This window comes from Cyanidioschyzon merolae, chromosome 16 (assembly GCF_000091205.1).
Source record: "Cyanidioschyzon merolae strain 10D DNA, chromosome 16, complete genome".
Lineage (NCBI taxonomy): Eukaryota > Rhodophyta > Bangiophyceae > Cyanidiales > Cyanidiaceae > Cyanidioschyzon > Cyanidioschyzon merolae.
In genome coordinates, this window is record NC_010142.1 from 620179 (window position 1) to 638741 (window position 18563).

At 53.6% G+C, this 18563-nt stretch overlaps 4 protein-coding genes across 4 annotated transcripts, besides 2 other annotated features; 3 read left to right on the forward strand and 1 right to left on the reverse strand.

Moving 5' to 3' along the window:
- Positions 1–3449: 3449 nt before the first annotated feature.
- On the forward strand, positions 3450–4868 carry CYME_CMP247C (methionyl aminopeptidase; the record flags this gene model as incomplete). Its single annotated transcript, XM_005537839.1, has 1 exon — positions 3450–4868. One exon carries the CDS (start codon positions 3450–3452, stop codon positions 4866–4868), a length of 1419 nt encoding a protein of 472 aa, XP_005537896.1.
- A 10-nt stretch (positions 4869–4878) lies between these two features.
- Positions 4879–7798: a sequence feature (repetitive element).
- A 56-nt stretch (positions 7799–7854) lies between these two features.
- CYME_CMP249C (probable endothelin converting enzyme-1) lies at positions 7855–10236 on the reverse strand (the record flags this gene model as incomplete). Its single annotated transcript, XM_005537840.1, has 1 exon — positions 7855–10236. The coding sequence occupies one exon, from the start codon at positions 10234–10236 to the stop codon at positions 7855–7857; it is 2382 nt and encodes a 793-aa protein (XP_005537897.1).
- A 36-nt stretch (positions 10237–10272) lies between these two features.
- Positions 10273–13324: a sequence feature (repetitive element).
- Positions 13325–13631: 307 nt separating this feature from the next.
- On the forward strand, positions 13632–14909 carry CYME_CMP251C (similar to Ras-related GTP-binding protein ragA; the record flags this gene model as incomplete). The annotated part of the gene is made up of 1 exon (XM_005537841.1): positions 13632–14909. The coding sequence occupies one exon, from the start codon at positions 13632–13634 to the stop codon at positions 14907–14909; it is 1278 nt and encodes a 425-aa protein (XP_005537898.1).
- A 1764-nt stretch (positions 14910–16673) lies between these two features.
- On the forward strand, positions 16674–18068 carry CYME_CMP252C (hypothetical protein; the record flags this gene model as incomplete). The annotated part of the gene is made up of 1 exon (XM_005537842.1): positions 16674–18068. One exon carries the CDS (start codon positions 16674–16676, stop codon positions 18066–18068), a length of 1395 nt encoding a protein of 464 aa, XP_005537899.1.
- Between the last annotated feature and the right edge of the window lie 495 nt (positions 18069–18563).

Consider the following 18563-nt stretch of genomic DNA (forward strand, 5'->3'; position numbering starts at 1 on the left):
TCTATGCTCGTATCTCGATTCTTATTCGCAGGATGCATCTGACTCCAACGGGGCGCGTGACCCTGAATGTTTCTCTGTTACAGAGTCTTCGAAAGAGATCCGTGGGCCTTACAACGTGCCCGACTGCAGCGCATACCCGAGCTCTGTTTCCGTACGCGTCCCCGATGCACCAAGTGGCGCAATACTCTCGAAAGTGCTCGTGTGAGCGCAGCCCGAACATCACAGAGCGAGAGACCTTTACGGAGCAATGGTGTCCAAGTTCCCTATCTGTGATATGTTACAATAGAAAACCTACACCGCGGCCGAAGAAGTGCTTGTCAGTCTGTGTTTCTGTGAACGCTGCCCCCCAGCCGTGACAACCAGAGACCGTGGCGTTGCTTTCCTCTTCTCCTAGCGTTAAGCGCGCCTCTTCGACAGTCATCTTCCGAGTTCGGTTCTCGCGACAATCAGCTCAAAGCAGACGCGCTGAGGCAGCCTTCTCAGGCACCGCGCTGCGCAACGACCCAGCACCGCTCCGCCAGGGGTTCACCAACTGCCAGTCCGGGACAGGAACTCGTCGGACCCCAACGTTCCATCTGCAAGCTTCTAAACTGACCCTCCAAAGTCCCTGTGGGACACCACAGAACACATTTCAGTGCCTGTACCAAACCTGGAAGCAGAGCTGCCTACTAGGGCTGTAGGTCATCGTGCTTGACAGAAGCTGATGACGTGTCGCCCCCAGATGCATTCCCGACGGACAGCTGGCGGATGCGCTCGATCCATGCCGCCGGCGCCTGTTGCTTACGTGGCTTCAGGCATGGCATCAGGCTGTCGTGCAGCGGCGACACTTTTTCAGATCTTCATTGTTGTTTTTCATTGCAATTGTTCCAAAGAAAAAGTGAAGTTTTGCATCATCGAATATCTTTTCATTATAAGTGATATGAAGCTTTCGAAAGTTTTAGCGCTCGTTGTTTTTGGTCTGTTGATGGTAGTGCAGTGCGCCTGGGCACTGCCGGCTCCAACGTACGCGACGTCAGCGCTCGTAAGGAACGCGGGACGCACCTCTGTCCCTGTTGTGCTGACGTTTGGTGCAGAGGTATCGTGCTTGGGCTCCAACTCGACGGTCGACGTGAGTAGTATTGGCTGCTCGCACAATTCTATGAAAATGTCTGCGACAGTGCCTCCGAAAGTCTCGTCTACCATGGGGCCAGTGTCGATTGAATCCGGCAGCACGTCACAGGTTTGGCCAATAGCGTACATTGTCGTGGGCAGCACACGGGTCCCGATAGGCGAACTTTCCCGTTTCTTTAGCGGGGTTGTTTCCCCGCTGGGGATAGGCATCGGTGCGCCGGTTTCTGGACAGCGCGTCATCAAGACGGTGAGTGGCATATACTTCTCGGTTCCTACGTAATGCACGAGGACATTGTGCCGTGGGGTGATACCTGGGGGAAACCGCGGGGCGACCCAAAAAATGGGCAGGTATAGACTCGCAATTCATACTGAGTGCACAGGGTCCAGAACCGCGCGAACAAGTGTGTCTCGGGGAAGCACGCTCGGTAGATGTACAGCGCCAAGCCATTCCACAGTTTTTGCCGAATAATCAGGAAGTTTCTCTGAATGTTTGCGTAGGTCGGCAGCCTTCATGCGAGGTTGTGACTATCGCCGCTATGGAACGTGGACGTAAAGGCGGGATGCAGCACAACACAATGCTTATTCTCTGTATCGACACCGGTTTCGGACCAAAATGGAATGCTAGCAGCTCGCTCGGCTCCTTTTCTTTGATTTTCTCGAACTCGATTTCAGGTGTACAACCCCGGTAATCCAAGTACAGCAATAGAGACCTATGTTTTCGAATTTAGAACTAGGATTCTCGGTCTTGTTTTCAGAGTGGCTCTTTCGATGCCTTGGGGCTGGAATTCGTCTCGCCATTAGCATCAATATCGTGCGCGACGCTTCCGACAGAGTGTTCGTCGCGGAACCGATACCATCATGCGATTCATATGTACGAGCTTGCACTCTTGTCAGTTCCGTAGGTGCGGCACGCTAAAATCATGCATTCGTCTGGTTCTCGATCGTTCTATTTCATGGCAACTCGTGGGCGCAGCAACCTCCGCGCCTGGATTGACGAGGAATCAAGTCGGCATCGTCCTGTGACGACTGCTTCATCAGCTCATCCCAAGGTCCCATTGAAATTGTCACGTCAAAGAAGCGCTTCTTGCGGAGAGTGTACCACTGCTTTGCTCGAAGGTTGCGTAGTGGTATCGGATTCCATCGGCTCGGGCTCCAGCCATGGTTCTCCTGCCAGTACCTGTTTCATCACGGAAAACATCACGTTCCACGATCCCTTATCGATTGGAACTGTGCGCTTGCAGCAGACAGCGTACTCGCCCACAGGATCGTGCAGAAGAAGCACGATATCCCAGGGTACGGCAATGTGCGGAGAAAAGCAGGGCATTGACGGGAGTTTTCTGTGCGCATCGAGCGCATGCACAGAGCGATGGAGCGCGTCCTCTCGTGCTACAGGGCGGTGCCCGAGATGCAGTGGACAACATGGCAACTCCTGACAACAGCCAAGCGGTACCGCCGCGAAGGACGCACCGAGTCTGTGTACGAAGAAGATGAAAACGTCAAGAAAAATGTTGATCAAAAATGTCCTCTGAGCACACAGTGCGTCAATATTGCCAAGATAATGTTTCGGGACCATAGGCTGTATAGATATTCAGCCACACACGGGCGCCCCTCAGTCTTTTTCGACCGGCCTCCTGCTATCGGTTTCATTTTCTCCCTGCACATTTCGAGTCTGAGAGGTTGTCCAACTAAGCTAGATCACTCGGCTCAGCTCCTGGGGTCTCGTCTTCTGCACCACACATCCTTTGATATTGATGGTGGCGTTGAAGTCTCGGTACGCGAGCCCCATGCGTTTCCTGCCTCTGGTTGAACTCATCAACGCAGGGATTCCCCGAACGCGTGCACTCTTTGTCACTACAGTCTCGTCATCGCCTCGTCGGGCAAACACTTGCTCTCGCTTCTCTCATCTCTTCTTCTTCGTTCGATGGTCGACGAGCAGAGGGTTTTTCTGATTTTTGTCGAGCCCGGCGAAACCGGGCGATCCAGCATCCCCAGCTGCCATTTCCATACCTTTTCCTTGGGTTTTTTATTTCTTTGAATCAACGCACTTGGAGCACATCTGCTATAAACCGCGAGAAAGCATTTGATGAGACACTCCCGGGCGTGGAACACACCTGAGGGAAAAACTGAACGCATCGTACGGGGCTCTCATGAGTCATGGAGGCCGCATCGGATCGCGTCGCACGAGAGGCTAGGGCAGGGCGCATGTCCGCTTCTACCCATTAGATCCATAAATATACACCATGGTATAGTTTGGTCCAGGGGCAATCTTCTGCCACACCGGGTCTCCGCGCACGTCCGCTTCAGATTCATCGGTTTCCGCTGAGCGTTCCTGTCCCGCAATGACACAGGAGTCGGTGGTCGAAGCGGAAGCCCGGCTCGAGGCCGGACTCGCCGTTTCCGACAAGGTAATGAACTTCTCTCTCGGAAAGGCGACAGCTGTACCGTCGTCAAAACACGTCCATACGGCTGCGGTCTCCGCACAGACTGTCGTCGACGACGACGACGAGGACGCCGACGACGTCACTGCTACGTCCACGTCTGAAAAGGGACCAAAGAAGCCTCATAAAAGACGAGGAAAACGAGGTGGACGGCGAAAAGGTGCCAGTGAGAACGGCGGAGGCGACAGCACTGTTGCTTCGTCGCCAGTACCACAGCCGCTTCCGAAGGCGACTTGTAGCACAGAACTCTGTGGCATCTCGCGGCTCTTTCCTGAGGGCGTCTACCCGGCTGGCGAGGTTCAGGACTATGTCGGAGACCAAGCTTATCGTACAACTCAAGCCGAAGTACGTGAACGGGAACGACTCTCGTTCGATATGATTGGAAAAGCGCGAAAAGCAGCTGAGGTCCACCGGCGCGTGCGCACGTACATCCGGCCTCGAATTCAGCCCGGGATACGACTGGTTGATCTTTGTGAAGAGCTGGAAAACGCTACCCGGACACTCGTTGAGGAAGATGGCTTGGAAGCGGGTATAGCGTTTCCAACAGGTTGCTCGTTGAACCACGTGGCAGCGCATTACACCCCGAACCGGGGCGACGACACCCGACTCCAGCACACAGACGTGATGAAACTGGACTTTGGCGTGCATGTGGACGGAATCATTATGGACTGTGCCTTTACCATTGCGTTTGACGAGCGCTACGAAAAGCTACTAGAAGCTGTGCGTGAAGCGACCAATGCGGGTATTCGAGCAGCAGGGATCGATGTGCGACTCAGCGAGATGGGTTCCATCATTCAAGAGGTCATGGAGAGCCACGAGATCGAGCTGGACGGCAAAGTGATGCCCATCCGCTCGATCCGTAACCTAAACGGACACAGTATTGACCGGTACCGCATCCACGCGGGTAAGACGGTGCCCATTGTGAAGAGCAGTGTGCCGGGGAAAATGGAGGAAGGCGAATTGTATGCCATTGAGACGTTTGGTTCTACTGGGCGCGCATACGTCACCGAGAGCGGAGAATGCTCCCATTACATGAAAGTATTCGATGCGTCGCACGTGCCGCTGAGGATGCCGCGTGCACGCCAGTTATTGAGTACGATCAACCGCCATTTTGGAACGCTGGCTTTCTGTCGTCGCTATCTGGATCGACTCGGTGAGGAGCGATACCTCATGGCACTGAAGCACTTGTGTGATGTGGGTATCGTGCAGCCGTATCCGCCATTGTGCGATGTGCCGGGTTCTTTGACAGCACAGTTCGAGCACACGATTCTGCTGCGGCCGACTGGTAAGGAAGTGCTAACTCGCGGCGACGACTTTTGATGCTGGCACCGAACACCGTTCGCAGTCGGACGATGCCGACCGTGTACAGTAGTGGCGGCAACCGCGCCCTAGACGAAACGTCTCTAACTGACGTGCAGACGCCGCCCTGCCGTTTTCGACCGGCCACCTACTACTGCTTCCACCTTCTTCTCATATAGTTCGACTTTGAGAGGTTGTCCAACAAAGTTTTCTCTTGTCTAGTCTGGAGGTCTCGTCTCCAGCACCGCACATCTCCTGATATTGATGGCGGCATTAAAGTCTCGGTTCACAAATTCCATACGTTTCTTTCCATCATTGTTCGTACTTACTAATGCGAGTAGTCCACGAACTTTCGCCATCCTTTCCATTTGCTCTTCCGTCAGCGGTCCATACTTTATTATATCTTCAGGGCTCCTCTGGCACTTGTCCATCTCCACTCTCTGAAGTGTACACCCCAGTTCATGGTGTGCATAGGACGATCGGAACTCGTCTACAGGTATCGTAACGAAACGTCTTGCGCACTCCTTGTATACCCTCGTCGTTGGAGCTGGAGTAGTGCCTTTCTTGGGCGCCCAACGCCCTGCCCCATACGCTACTACGAGCCTCTGACTTTCATCCTCCTTCAGGGCGCTCAACTGATTGAAAAAGTTCGCGAACGCCCGCTGCTTCCCGCAATACAAATTCATTCGCAAACGAGCCCACCGGGGCTTGCTGTACTCTTCCCACAGCGCATCCCAATGGGCGATGCGAACTTCCATGAATGTCCGAAAAGCTCCAAAGTCCGCTCCTCGGCTAGTCACCTCGCTCAAAGCTTCTAGGTGCTCCTTCATTCCTGAATTCCAAGTCTCGATTTTCTTCCTCGCATTCCTCATTCCCGATTCTCGATAGTATCTCGCTCTGGAGAACCTCAAAGGACGCATGTCTTTCTGACGCAAGTTACCATCAATGCCATCTTCCGCAAGCTTGGATACAGCGATGGATATGATATTTGTGTTTCCGGGGTCCGCACGAACGACAAAGTCGTTATCCTGCACTTCCTGTGTGGCAGGATCCGCCTTCTTCCCATCTTCATGCTTCGTCGAGGACGGAACTGGACGATCTGTCTTCAAGCGCCTTTAGTGTACACACATGGGTATTCCATCGGTTTCGTCTGAAAGTGAGCAACTTTTGCTTGCTCACTTTCAGACGTTTGTAATCGAAGATATTCTTCCATTACGTCTGGCGGGTTTCGCCGGAGAACTCTTCCCTGCGAAGATCGAACGCCGGACTGATCTCAGTCATGATGCCGTAAAGGACGCCGGAGTCGATAGTCACAAAATGTGACTTGATGTTGCCCAACGGAACCACGTTGAAGCGCTTGCCCATTAGGAACGCCTTCCGTCTCTCCCATTCCTCATTTTTTCCTCACTCAGCTTCATCTCCGCTTTGCGTTCGAGCTCTCGGTCCAAAAACACAAAATACCGTAGGACGAGACGATCGTATCTTCCCTTATTTTTTTCAAATCTGATATCTTGTCTGTCGGATTCGCCAGCCCCAAAACTGCACGGTGCACTTGTATAGCCGCACGGATTACAGAAGCTTCATTCGTGATCTCTTTTGACGCCTTCTTGTCGACGAATTCGATCCCATCTACACGCCGGCGATTGTTCGTGATGCCATTGATAATCGCCCATATCCCTTTGGGAGAGATGCCCGGGATAGAGCGCAAATACGGCTCTTATTATGAAACCTTCGAGGTTCACTGTCAAAGGATTCTTCAGATTCGTGAGGTACTTCATCGCCCCGTAGCTGTAAATATCCCGGTCACCCTTGTATCGAGTACCGCTGAAGCTGTAAAAGGGATGTTTTTCGTGGAGGGCATCCACTAGCACATTTTCCCTCCGCGCTTCCGCTGTGCCAAGCATCAGGTGTCGAATAAAGGTCTTGCCGAAAAACTCGTCCGGAATCTCCACCGTTTGCATGTGCGTCACGTCGCGATACATCTCCCGTACCAAATGCATCAGTCCTGACGACGCCTTGACAATACTCTTGGAGTACGAGTCGACGCGGTTTCTGATAGCGTCTCGCAACTTTTCCCTGTAGGGATCCTTGATATGGCCAAGAAGAAAGGTTTTCACAACCATCTCGTCGTACATTCGTCTTTCTTGCCGCCTTCGACGTAGAGCCTCCACCTTTCAGTCCTTCTTCTCTTCCTTTTCTTCTGGACTCGGCACAGTTTTTTGTTTTTTTTCTGGCAGCCGGCGACACTGGGCCTCCGGGATCGTCGACTTTTTTTATAGCTTTCCTTTTTTTTTGGAAAAGAACACTCTTTGGACGCGTCTGTTCGATACTGCGAAAAAAAACTCGACTAGACTTGTTTGAGGGTTGAAACAAAAACGAACTGAAAGACTATACTTGCCTATGAAGTTCACGAAAATACAACTTTTACACGAGAGCTAGACGCTAAGGATCACGATTACGTTTCCCTTCAACGGTGGCATACGCGTCGTGTCTCATGACTGCCCGATCCCCCAGATGCGCTCATCGAGCGCGATGCATGCGCTGCGCGAGACGCCTCACCGATCCATGAAGGACACGTGTCCGACACCCCGTCTTGGCACATGCGTGTTCGCATCGCACTGCAGCCAAAATAACGTATCGTAGATCGGAAACGCACGTAGAATGAACTCTTGCTATAGGTTCTGTCGCTGGCGCCGACGCTACTGCCCATCGCAGTACCGCCCTGACATACAAGGGGATGCAGGGGCCTGGCACGATACCCCTCGACGCTTCTATCAAAAGCGTAGCGTTCTCTGCGGCTTACCGTTGTGTGGTTAAGGTATGCATCACTCTTCTCAATAGGATTTTCGTTAGTTTTATTGATCATAAACAAACAAGGTACGGTAGGATTCCTGAACACGGATACAGGTTTATTTCCTCTGCTTGTTATGTATGCTGCACGGTCGCTGGAACAGTGTCCGATTGTATGGGTGCTGCGTATCGAGGCTTGTCGCGCGCTCCAAGCACGCTACCACAGTGCGCATACTTTCCGCGGGTGCATGGCGGAGCCGCTGCGGCAACGAAACGCTTCAGCAAACTCGGGAAACTGACTCAGAATCCCATTCACTCGGTAGCGATTGGGCGCGTGCACGTCCACCACGAGTCCTTCCATGGCATATTTGGGAGTTTCGTTCTCACACCAGGTCTGGGCGAAGGCGACGAAATAGAGCTGCTCGGGTGTCCAGTCTGGCCGGATTCTGCGGGTGAGGTTCCATTCCCGGTGTCGGGCTGCCTCTGTTAGGTGTTCTTTGACGAGTCGATTATAGGCCGCGTACGCAGTCTTCATGCCTGTGAGATCCGCGAGATTCTCTTGCAGCGTTAAACGTCCGTTGACTGGTCGTCCATTCACTCGAAAGTGGTCGTAAAGATTTGTCATACATTTGGCCCTACGGTCGTATTCTTGGACGGCTTGAGGGCTCATCCAGTTCGAAAGACGACCGTGCGCGTCGTAATGACGTCCGCCTGAGTCGAAGGCATGACCAAGTTCATGACCAATGACGTTCCCAAGTGCACCATAATTCACGGCCTCTGGGTACAGCGCCGAATAAAAATTTGGAGCGAAATTCGCCGCTGGGATGTTCATGGAATTCGAGAGCGGGTCGTAGTATGCGTTCACGGTGATTGGGGTCATGTCCCAGAGACTTGGGTTCCGCGGGCCGCCAATCTGTTTCAAGATCGCATCGTTGCGGAACTGCCGACAGAGAAACACGTCGCCCAGCAAATCAGAGCCGTTGAGGTGCAGCGTATCGTAGTCCGGCCAGCGATCCGGGTAGCCGATGTTGTTCTGAACCAGACGCAGTTTCTCTAGAGCGGCCCGAAGTGAGCTCCTGCCCAGCCAGGCTCCATCGTCGCGCTTGAGGATCACCGCAAACTCTTCCTCGATGCTTCGGATTAGCTCTACTGCTTTTCCACGAAGCTCTGGAGAGAAGAAGCGCTGCACGTAGAGGCGACCAAGATCGTCCCCGATATGCGCATCCGCAAGGGCGAGACACTGACTCGATAGATTCGCAAGTCCCCGTCTACCTTCAACAATCTGACCGAAAAAGCGAAAGTGCTCCGCCGCAAGCGACGAGTTGCCGGCTGCTCCCGCCATGGCGTTCAGCACGTGCCAGCGCAAGTACAGAGAGAGTTTTCTGGTCTCGTTCGAGATAGAGCTCAGTGCGACCATATCACTCAAGCGTTTCAAGAACGGGGGCCATTGCACCACCAATGGAATCGCAGAAGCGTTTTTTCCCGTTCCTGCAAGGAGGCTCTCAAGATAGTTCGTCCATGGGATCGCCGGGGCCATCTCGTGCTGCAGTGCGGTCAAGTTTGTGGGATTGTAGACGGCCCAGGCATCGTCGCCAAGGTCTGCTTCTGCTTCTGAAGCCTTGGCCAACTCAGTTTCCCATTCGACAATGTTCGCTGCTGCCTGCATCGCTTCTGCTTGATCAGTGCCGCTCAGCGTGAGCATGCGACCTATGTGATTCGAATACTCATCAAGAATATCCTTATAGTATTCATCGAGATAGTAGTCACGCGTTGGCAACCCTAGCCCTCCTTGTTCAATGGTCAGCACCATTACCTCTGGGTGCATGCCATCCGGCAGCACCTCGTACGAAAAGAACGGTCGTGGGAGATTCCCTCCTGGATCGACGACGCTGCGATGCATTTCGCCTAGAATCGCAAATAGCTCTGTGGGATCAGCGATTGTCTCTAACTGCGACAATATGCGTCCAAACCCAGATGCGTTCAAAAGTTCCGAGCTTGCATCATTTGCCAGTCCGTCTTCTCCGCTGCGCTCGATATCCGCTGCGCTCGGTTGTCCGGCCGCAAAGCACGCGTCAAAAAAGTCGACCACACGCTGCTCGCTCGCCGTGCGAGAAACTGCCCGCCCACTGCGCAACGCCTGCACCATGGGCAGCAACGCGTCGCTGCAGCGCTCCTCCATGAGATCCGAGGTGCCCCACCGTGCTTCATTTGGCGGGATGGGTTGGCTGCGCAGGAAACCTCCGCACGCATAGGCGTAAAAGTCCTCACAGGGGTCTTCCTGCGGGTTTATAAACGCCCTTATCTCTCTCAGTACGCGGTCCTGGGTCTCGTTCGTCCCCTGGGTGCCGCCTGCACCACCAGGACCAGCGTAGCTCTTATTTCCACTTTCTCGAGAGTATGAAATAAATAGAAGCAAGAGAAGCGCCGTCCCTATCGCCACCAGCACCAAAGTGCGACGAACGCGACGCCCGCGCTCTGTCACAGCTTGTCTCGCGACAGCGGACATATTAGCTCCATCAGAACCAACATCTCGAGATCCTGCTTCTTGATCTAGAGTACCGCGACCAAAGAGCGGTGATCTCTCTGACGGAACGCTCATGACACTCTGGAAACCTCGTTCGCCACGGTAGCACCGCCACAGCCGTTCTAAGTCGGACGACGCCGACGGTATCCCGTAGTGGCGGCAAACGCGCCTTAGACAAATCGTCTCCAACTGACGTGCAGACGCGTCCCCGTCTTTTTCGACCGGCCACCCACTACTGCTTCTAACTTTTTCTTATATAGTTCGACTTTGAGAGGTTGTCCAACAAAGTTCTCTCTTGTCCACTCTGGAGGTCTCGTCTCCAGCACTGCACATCTCCTGATATTGATGGCGGCATCAAAGTCACGATTCACGAATTCCATACGTTTCTTGCCATCACTGGGTGTACTTACTAATGCAAGTAGTCCACGAACTTTTGCCCTCCTTTCCATTTGCTCCTCCGTAAGCGGTCCATACTTTATTATATCTTCAGGGCTCCTCTGGCACTTTTCCATCTCCACTCTCTGAAGTGTACAACCCAGCTCGTGGTGTGTATACGATGTTCGAAACTCATCTACAGGTATCGTAACGAAACGCCGTGCACACTCCTTGTGCGCTCTCGTCGTTGGAGCTGGTGTACACCCTTTTTGGGTCTTCCAGCGCCCTGCTCCGTATGCTACGACGAGCCTCTGACTTTCATCCTCCTTCAGGGCGTTCAACTGATTGAAAAAGTTCGCGAACGCCCGCTGTTTCCCACAGTATAGATTCATACGCAGACGAGCCCACCGAGGCTTTGTATACTCCTCCCACAGCGCCTCCCAATGAGCAACGCGAACTTTCATGAATTTCAGAAAAGCTTGAAAGCCCGCTCCTCGGCTCGTCACCTCGCTCATAGCTTCCAAGTGGTCCTTTATTCCTGCATTCCATGTCTCAATTTTCTTCCGCACATTCATTATTCCGGATTCTCTTTAGTCTCTTGCGCTCGAGAACCTCAGAAGACGCATGTGTTTCTGACGCAAGTTACCGTCAGTACCATCGTCCGCAAGCTTGGATACAGCGATGGATATGATATTTGTGTTTCCGGGGTCCGCGCGAACGACAAAGTCGTTTTCCTGCATTTTCTGCGTCGCAGGATCCGCTTGTTTGTTTCCTTCATGTTTCGCCGAGCGCGAAGCCGAGGGCGGAACTGGACGATCTTTCAACAACCGCAGATAGTGTACACACATGGCTACTCCATCGCTTTCGATCAACCCAGTGAATTCGTTTTTCTTGCTGACTTTGAGCCCTTTGAAATTGAAGATATTCTTCCAGTACGTCTCGCGGGTTTCGGCGGTGATCTCTGTGCTCCTTACATCGAACTCGGGACTGGTCTCAGTCATGATGCCGTAAAGGACGCCGGAGTCGATAGTCACAAAATGTGACTTGATGTTGCCCAACGGAACCACGTTGAAGCGCTCGCCCATTAGGAACGCCTTCCGTCTCTCCCATTCTTCATTTTTTTCCTCACTCAGCTTCATCTCCGCTTTGCGATCGAGCTCTCGGTCCAAAAACACAAAATACCGTAGGACGAGACGATCGTATCTTTCCTTATCTTTTTTCAACTCTGATATCTTTTCTGTCGGATTCGCCAGCCCCGAAACTGCACGGTGCTCTTGCATAGCCGCACGGATTACAGAAGCTGCATTCGTGATCTCTTTTGACGCCTTCTTGTCGACAAATTCGATCCCATCTACACGCCGGCGATTGTTCGTGATGCCGTTGGTAATCGCCCATATCCCTTTGGGAGAGATGCCCGGGATAGAGTGCAAATGCGGCGCGTATCATGAAACGTTCGAGGTTCGTTGTCAAACGATTCTCCAGATTCGTGAGTCACTTCATCGCCCCATAGTCGTAAATATCCCGGTCATCCCTGTACTGGGTACCCTCGAAGCGGAATTCCGCGAAGTTTTCGTGGAGGGCATGCACCCGCTCATTTTCCATCCGCGCTTCCTCTGTACCAAGCATCAGCTGACGAATAAACTTCTTATCGAAAAACTCGTCCGGAATCTCCACCGTTTGCATGTGCGTCACGTCGCGATACATCTCCCGTACCAAATGCATCAGTCCTGACGACGCCTTGACAATACTCTTGGAGTACGAGTCGACGCGGTTTCTGATAGCGTCTCGCAACTTTTCCCTGTAGGGATCCTTGATATGGCCATGAAGAAAGGTTTTCACCACCATCTCGTCGTACATTCGTCTTTCTTGCATCCTTCGACGTAGAGTCTCCCCCCCTTCCCCTTTGGTCCTTCTTCTTTTCCTTTTCTTCTGGACTTGGCACTGTTTTTTGTTTTTTCTGGCAGCCGGCGACACTGGGCCTCCAGGATCGTGGACTTGCTTTTTCATCACTTTCCTTTTTTTGTTTGTTTTTGAAAAACAACGCTCTTTGATCCCTTCTGTTATACACAGCAAAAAATCAATCGAGCATTTTTGCTTGAGGTTTGAAACACAAATGAACTGAAAACTGTACTTTGCTACGACCTCAACGCAAACACAACTTTTACAGCTGAACAAGACGCTTCTGATCGCGATTGCGTCTCCCTTCAACGGCGACGGGCGCTTCGTGTCTAATGCCTGCCAGACAAGGATGTGCGCGTATCGGGCGCACTCTATAGAACAAAGAACAGATACTGACCATTAAATCGCCACGAGATAACGATTTCTTTCCCCTCTGCGATAAACGTTGAGACGGGGAAAACTGTCGGTACTTTCGAAAGTTTACCTTCTAGACGCAAGGTCCCGCGGATTGCACGAGTCTCCCAGGCTCGTGCTTCACGCTCCGCCACTGGCAGGTGCTTTCGTGACATCTGAGCAACTCGTCCGTAACGCACTCCACTCTGGGACTTGGAACGGGTAGCCGGCGTCTGGGCGTTGCCCATGATGCAGTGGGCTCCTGGTATATCGCGTTGCGCTGCCGCAGGCACTAGCTCAGTCTGCGCAGCTTGCAGACTCCTAGAACGACTATGAGCCACGACTCCGTTTCAGGTGAAGCGTTCCTCGGTCCGACGCCCTCGGAGGTATGGCAAAGCCGTTCAGTCTCCGTGATGCATCGGCATCAGCGATATAACCGCAATTGCGGGTGCTCAAAGCAGGTAATCGGCGCTCGATAGAGCATAAGAATCGACCATTACATCCGAAATGATTTATGGGTCATCTAACTTGAGGGTAAGTGCATCATGATGGATGCTTTCCCGAAACCCAACATCCATCCATCCATCCATTCTGCAATCTGGGATCCATGGTCCACGAAAACGTTTTGTCACTGTAAAAAAATCAGCGCTGCCGCCGTTGCAGAGCGCCTCCAAGTTTCGCCAAAAACTCGTTGCCAAACGAGCGCTGCTATTGTTCTAGTTTACCGCTGTTGTCGTTGTTGTTGCCGTTGCTGGTAAGATTTCGTTAGGGCGCTGGTGCCTCAAGTTGGCGCCAACCAGGGCATGTCACTGGGGTCGGCTGGTCGCCCGGACAGCAGAGAGAAAGTGTCTCAGATTGAAGGAAGCGCTATTCTTTTAGTAGGTGCGCGTGGTGCAGGGAAACGAACCATTCGCTCGATTCTGCTCGGAGCTCCAAGCGCTTCAGCAGTAGATAGCCCCGTCCAGTCAGGTCAGCTGAGCTCGCTCAGACTCTTCGGGTCGGTTGTGCTTTGCCTCCTGGACTTGGAGCTTCCAATAAGCGTCGAGACTGCGTCACAGCTGCGGGGATTCCTTCGAACCGGCAGGGTACTCTCGCTGGTCTTCATTGTCGATGTCAGTTCGAGCGAGGGAGCCAGCGCCGACAGGAACTGGATACGGGCGGTGACGGAGCTTACGGTTGCAAAGAACTTGCCCGCACTGCAGCGATACATCATTCTACACAAAACCGACATGCTGCCAGACGGGTCGGCCGCTGCGCAGCTGCGTCGGCAAGCGCGAGTCTGCTGTGAGGCCGGCTATCTCGACTCGAGTCGCTGCTTCAGGACGTCCATCTGGGACTCGTCTCTTTACCACGCATGGTCGACCATTGCTCGTTCGCTGGTACCGGACATTGCACAAGTCCAGGAGGCGCTGCAAGCGCTCAGCCGGGACCCGTCTGTGCGCCGTATCGTGCTCTTGGAGAGCACCTCTCTGCTCGTGCTCGGGTACGCAGGGGCGCCTCTGTACGGACGACCATCGCTAGAGACGGAACCGAAAGCGGCTTCATCACCTGTGAGTCGATGGCTTGCCTGGTTCGGTTCAAGTGAGACCCTTCCTCGTGGGCAGCCTCAGGCTGGGTCAGAGCGTCCTGCCGAGGAACTCGCTGACCCTACCCAGAGCACGAAGCAGCGCAGTCGTTGGCCCTGGCGGAAACTGGAACGCTGGTCTAGCGCACCGCTACTGGACCGCTCGGAACTCGTGGCGATCTCTGAGCCGTTTCGACTCAAGGATGCCGAGGCGTTCGAAAAAATGAGCCTCATCCTCAAGCGCCTAAAACTCGCATGTATGCGCACAGGGACCATGTTTCAGATGCTTCGCGTGCGGAAGCAGCACGGTGATGCGCTCCTTGAGGCGTTTACCCCACATACGTTGATTTTGGTGCATCTTCGCGCGTCGGAAAATAGAGAACAGGAGCAGAAGCGCATTCTTTCTGCGATGCGGGAAACCTTGAAACCAGCGTATCGTAGTATTGCAAAATTAGAGCACACTGCAGAGGATGTTCCGTGGAGTCTTTCGGACAGTTCCAGAATCGGTGCTTTCTGAGAGCGTAGGACCTGCATGACTCCCGCACGCGCAAGGACTCGGCTTTCTACACGACGTTGCGGCGTTGAAGCGTGACGAACGTTCGTTAGGAACGCGTGCCCCCTGGTGCAGCGACTTTTGCTTGATTGTACTTCGGGAAACTTGGTCGCTTCGAAACCAGTTGGCGTTGCCGCTTCCTCCTTACCGAGTGTCAAGCTTTGCATCGTATGTCAGTGTTGTCGACGAAAGGTTCATGCACCACGTACACATCATGCCGAACCTTACTCCTTAAAGAACAATAGGAAACTGCCGATGCGCGATGTCCATGCAACGGTTGCCGCTACGCCAGTCCCAGCGAGATGGCCACGCTTTCGCACTAGTTCTTGTGAATTGCATGACAATAAAGGCTTTGCGCACGGCATTTTCTGGAATGTCGCGCAGGCTGCAATACCTGGGCAATGAAGACGCCCAGCGCGATTCGCGTGCTGCACTCACGCCAGTCGCCTGTGTCCGTAGAAAGCTGTCGATGGGACGCGCTTTCGCAGTCGGTGGAGGGATACCCGAGTCAGCTCCGTGGAGCCATATCCTTTTCAAGGCATATCCCTCGTGCTTCTCTTTGTCAAGTTTCCACCGGTCCTGTTCGCAGTTCCGTCGAGCGTCCTCGCGTAGAGCGTCGAGGAAAACGTGCACTCTCCGCGAAATGCTTTTCGAGAAACCCAACGCTCACTGAACCTGCTGAACGAATCATACGAATATGTATGGAAAGCGTGTGACGGTGAGTCTGCGTGGCCCTAGACCCAGGGCAGTCAGTCATCGTATCCAGGTGTTTTCTGTGCTGTGGAGACAATGAATTGAACCAGGGAAATCCCGGATGCCTGATATGCGTACCATCACTAGAGCAAAAAACATTCTATGACGATAAAGCGTTTGTATACACACAGACCTCCAGATGTTTCCCGGCCTTTTTTTGACCGAACCCTCTGATATCCGTTTGGGGTTTTCCCTGCAGACTTCGAGCTTGGGAAGCCACCCAGCGAATTTAGAGGGTGTCAGGTCCTCAGTCCTCGTCTTTAGCACCACAGATCGTGTGATATTGACTGCACCGTGAAAGTCTGGGGTTCACGAACTCTATGAGTCTATTGCATCTAAATGAACTCACGTTTGCAGGGATTCCCCTATCTTTTGCACTCTATGACACTAGAGTCTCGTCATTGCCACGTTTGGCAAACATCTGTTCTCGTCGCTCGTCGGTCTCCCGTTTCCCACTTCTTCTTCTGCTTCGTCAATAGCGCTATATCCCTCTGTTCTCGACGAGACGAGGATTTTTATCGTTTCTTTTTCAAGCACCCGGCAATGGTAGTCATCCAAGATGTCTGACTTGCATGTCTATACCTTTCCCTTTGATTTTTTATTTCTTCAAATGAATGCACTTTGAATACATCGGCTATGAGCCGTGGAAAAGCATATGGTGACATGCATCTGGCGTGGAACGCAATTGAGTTGAAATACGATAATCACCCGTGCGTGCATGCAGCGCAGATACGAAAAAGGGACGACGACGACGGCGGCGGCGGCGGCGGCGGCGGTATCGAATTCGCAACCGCCTCCATTGCATTTGTTTATCGCGCGACGGACGCTCTGTAGCGGAAACAGGTTAGCAACAGGGCGCTCTTGGCCAATATTCGTACGGACCAGGAACAGTTGAATTTGCACAGAAAGCAACAGCACCTGGAACTGGACGCCGACTTTCCCGGTTACGGATTGTGAGGCTGCGTCGACTCTGTTATGTCACTGCCGAGGCCATGGGAGAGTACCTGCGCGCTCTCGGGCAACGGAGTCTCAGCGTACCAAAACGCTACATGGAGCCTGCAACATATCACGCTGACTTTGGCTGCGCCTTCAAATAACCTGATAACCACTCAGTTCGATGACGGTGGCGAAGGCGGCATACCAGCGGGACACTCGCTCGCGTTCACAACAGCACTCCAGGGTTGGCGACGGGGCTGCGGCCGTGCGCGAGGTGCGCATTCGTTGGAAACGCTGTTCCCAGAGTGCTACCGACCACAGGGACGACGCGTTTGGCACTTGTATCGTCCTCTGAAGCGTATGCAGAGCGCTGTAGCGTACTCAGCTCTAACGATGCTTGCTGATCTCTCAGGCGTTTCCGTGCTGCAACGCCGCGCTCGGTGCACCGAAGCCGCGCAGGGTTTTGTGTCATCCACCTGCGCATCGGGGTTGCAATATTCATCGGGGCTCAACGGCGCTGCCGAGCACAGCTCAACGGCAAGTCACCGAGGCGATGAGGCTCCACGCGAAATTATGTCCAGATTTGTGTCGACGGTGCTGAAATTGAAGCATCACAAAACATCGCACGCTCTGCTCCCTATTGGGAACAACGGCGTCACATCCGCATCTCTGACCATAGTGCAGCCTGGTAACTTCGCATCCAACCCATTTCGAACGAGCGCGCGGTCGTTGGTCGTGATCAACCGCCGCAAGACGACTCCGAGCGCCACGGGTGAAACGGCGTCGCCACTGGTCGCCTCGGTGCGGACTAGCGGCACGTCTTCCGCGGACGCTTTGCACAGCGGAGGCGGCGTCAGCACACCTATCAGTTCTGCTTACCATTTTCGGAATGTCCGTTCTATGGCAGCCCGTCGCCGATGGGCGGACCCCTTCTATCGCCATCGTGTTCTTGAGGCCCGGCGGCGGACTCTCAGTCGCAAGCGGCGTGTCGCTGCGGCGCTCGCCAGGGCAGAAGCCAACCACGATTCGTCTCCTACAGAGGCATCGGCACAGTTGGGTACAAATCAGACTGGCTCCGCTCATGGCAAACTCGTCAAGCAAGCAACATCCAAGTGTCGTCGGGCGGGACCCGTCGAAAGCATCACGCTGGTCGATGAGAACCGCGCAAGACAGCTCATTGCTTACGCGCAGTCGAACGCAAAGCGCTCGGAGAAGCATCGTCAGATGCGAGCCGACCGCATTCACTGGATGAATCAGCGCTTAGCAGCTGGCGAAAAGCAGCGGATGCGGTTATTCGACCCAGAGTTTAGAGAAGCGCTCCAGCGGCGTCGTCGTGAAATGGCGCTATTACGGCACGCCCGGCAGGGTTCACACGGCGACGATCGAGAGCGGTGCGTCGAACACGAAAGCACTTGCCCGGGGGATGCCTGCTAATCAGGCGCTCGTGCGCTGCGTGCGGCGCGACTGAAGCATCCATACCAAGAGAGATAACAAAAGGGAAACTAATATGTTCAAGACCAGGGTCTAAGAGAGCTTTCCAACTCAAGGCATAGGACTGTCAACGTGTCTTCACCGATTTTTTTGCAGCGTAAAGCATTTTCCGATCCTTGCGCCTCGGCGTGCGCCATAGGAGATACCAGATCTCGAAACTCTTCGTGTAGTCAAATCGACGCACGGTCACGCCATCATCAACTAGGTGCCAGATTGCAAACCACTCAGTTTGTTTGCCGCAGCTGGCGGTACCCAAAAGCGCGGCGGGTTAGCGCGCCGCATTTGTTGCCGCGTCTGGGCGGAACTTGATCGATCAGAGCCCCACAGAATTGCGCTGCCTGCCTATGGCGACGCAGCATCTACTCGGCGGCAATTCAGAAGCCTTTCATGACCCCAGCGGTAGGCGCAGCGGACCCGGTTGACACGCAAGGCAGGAGA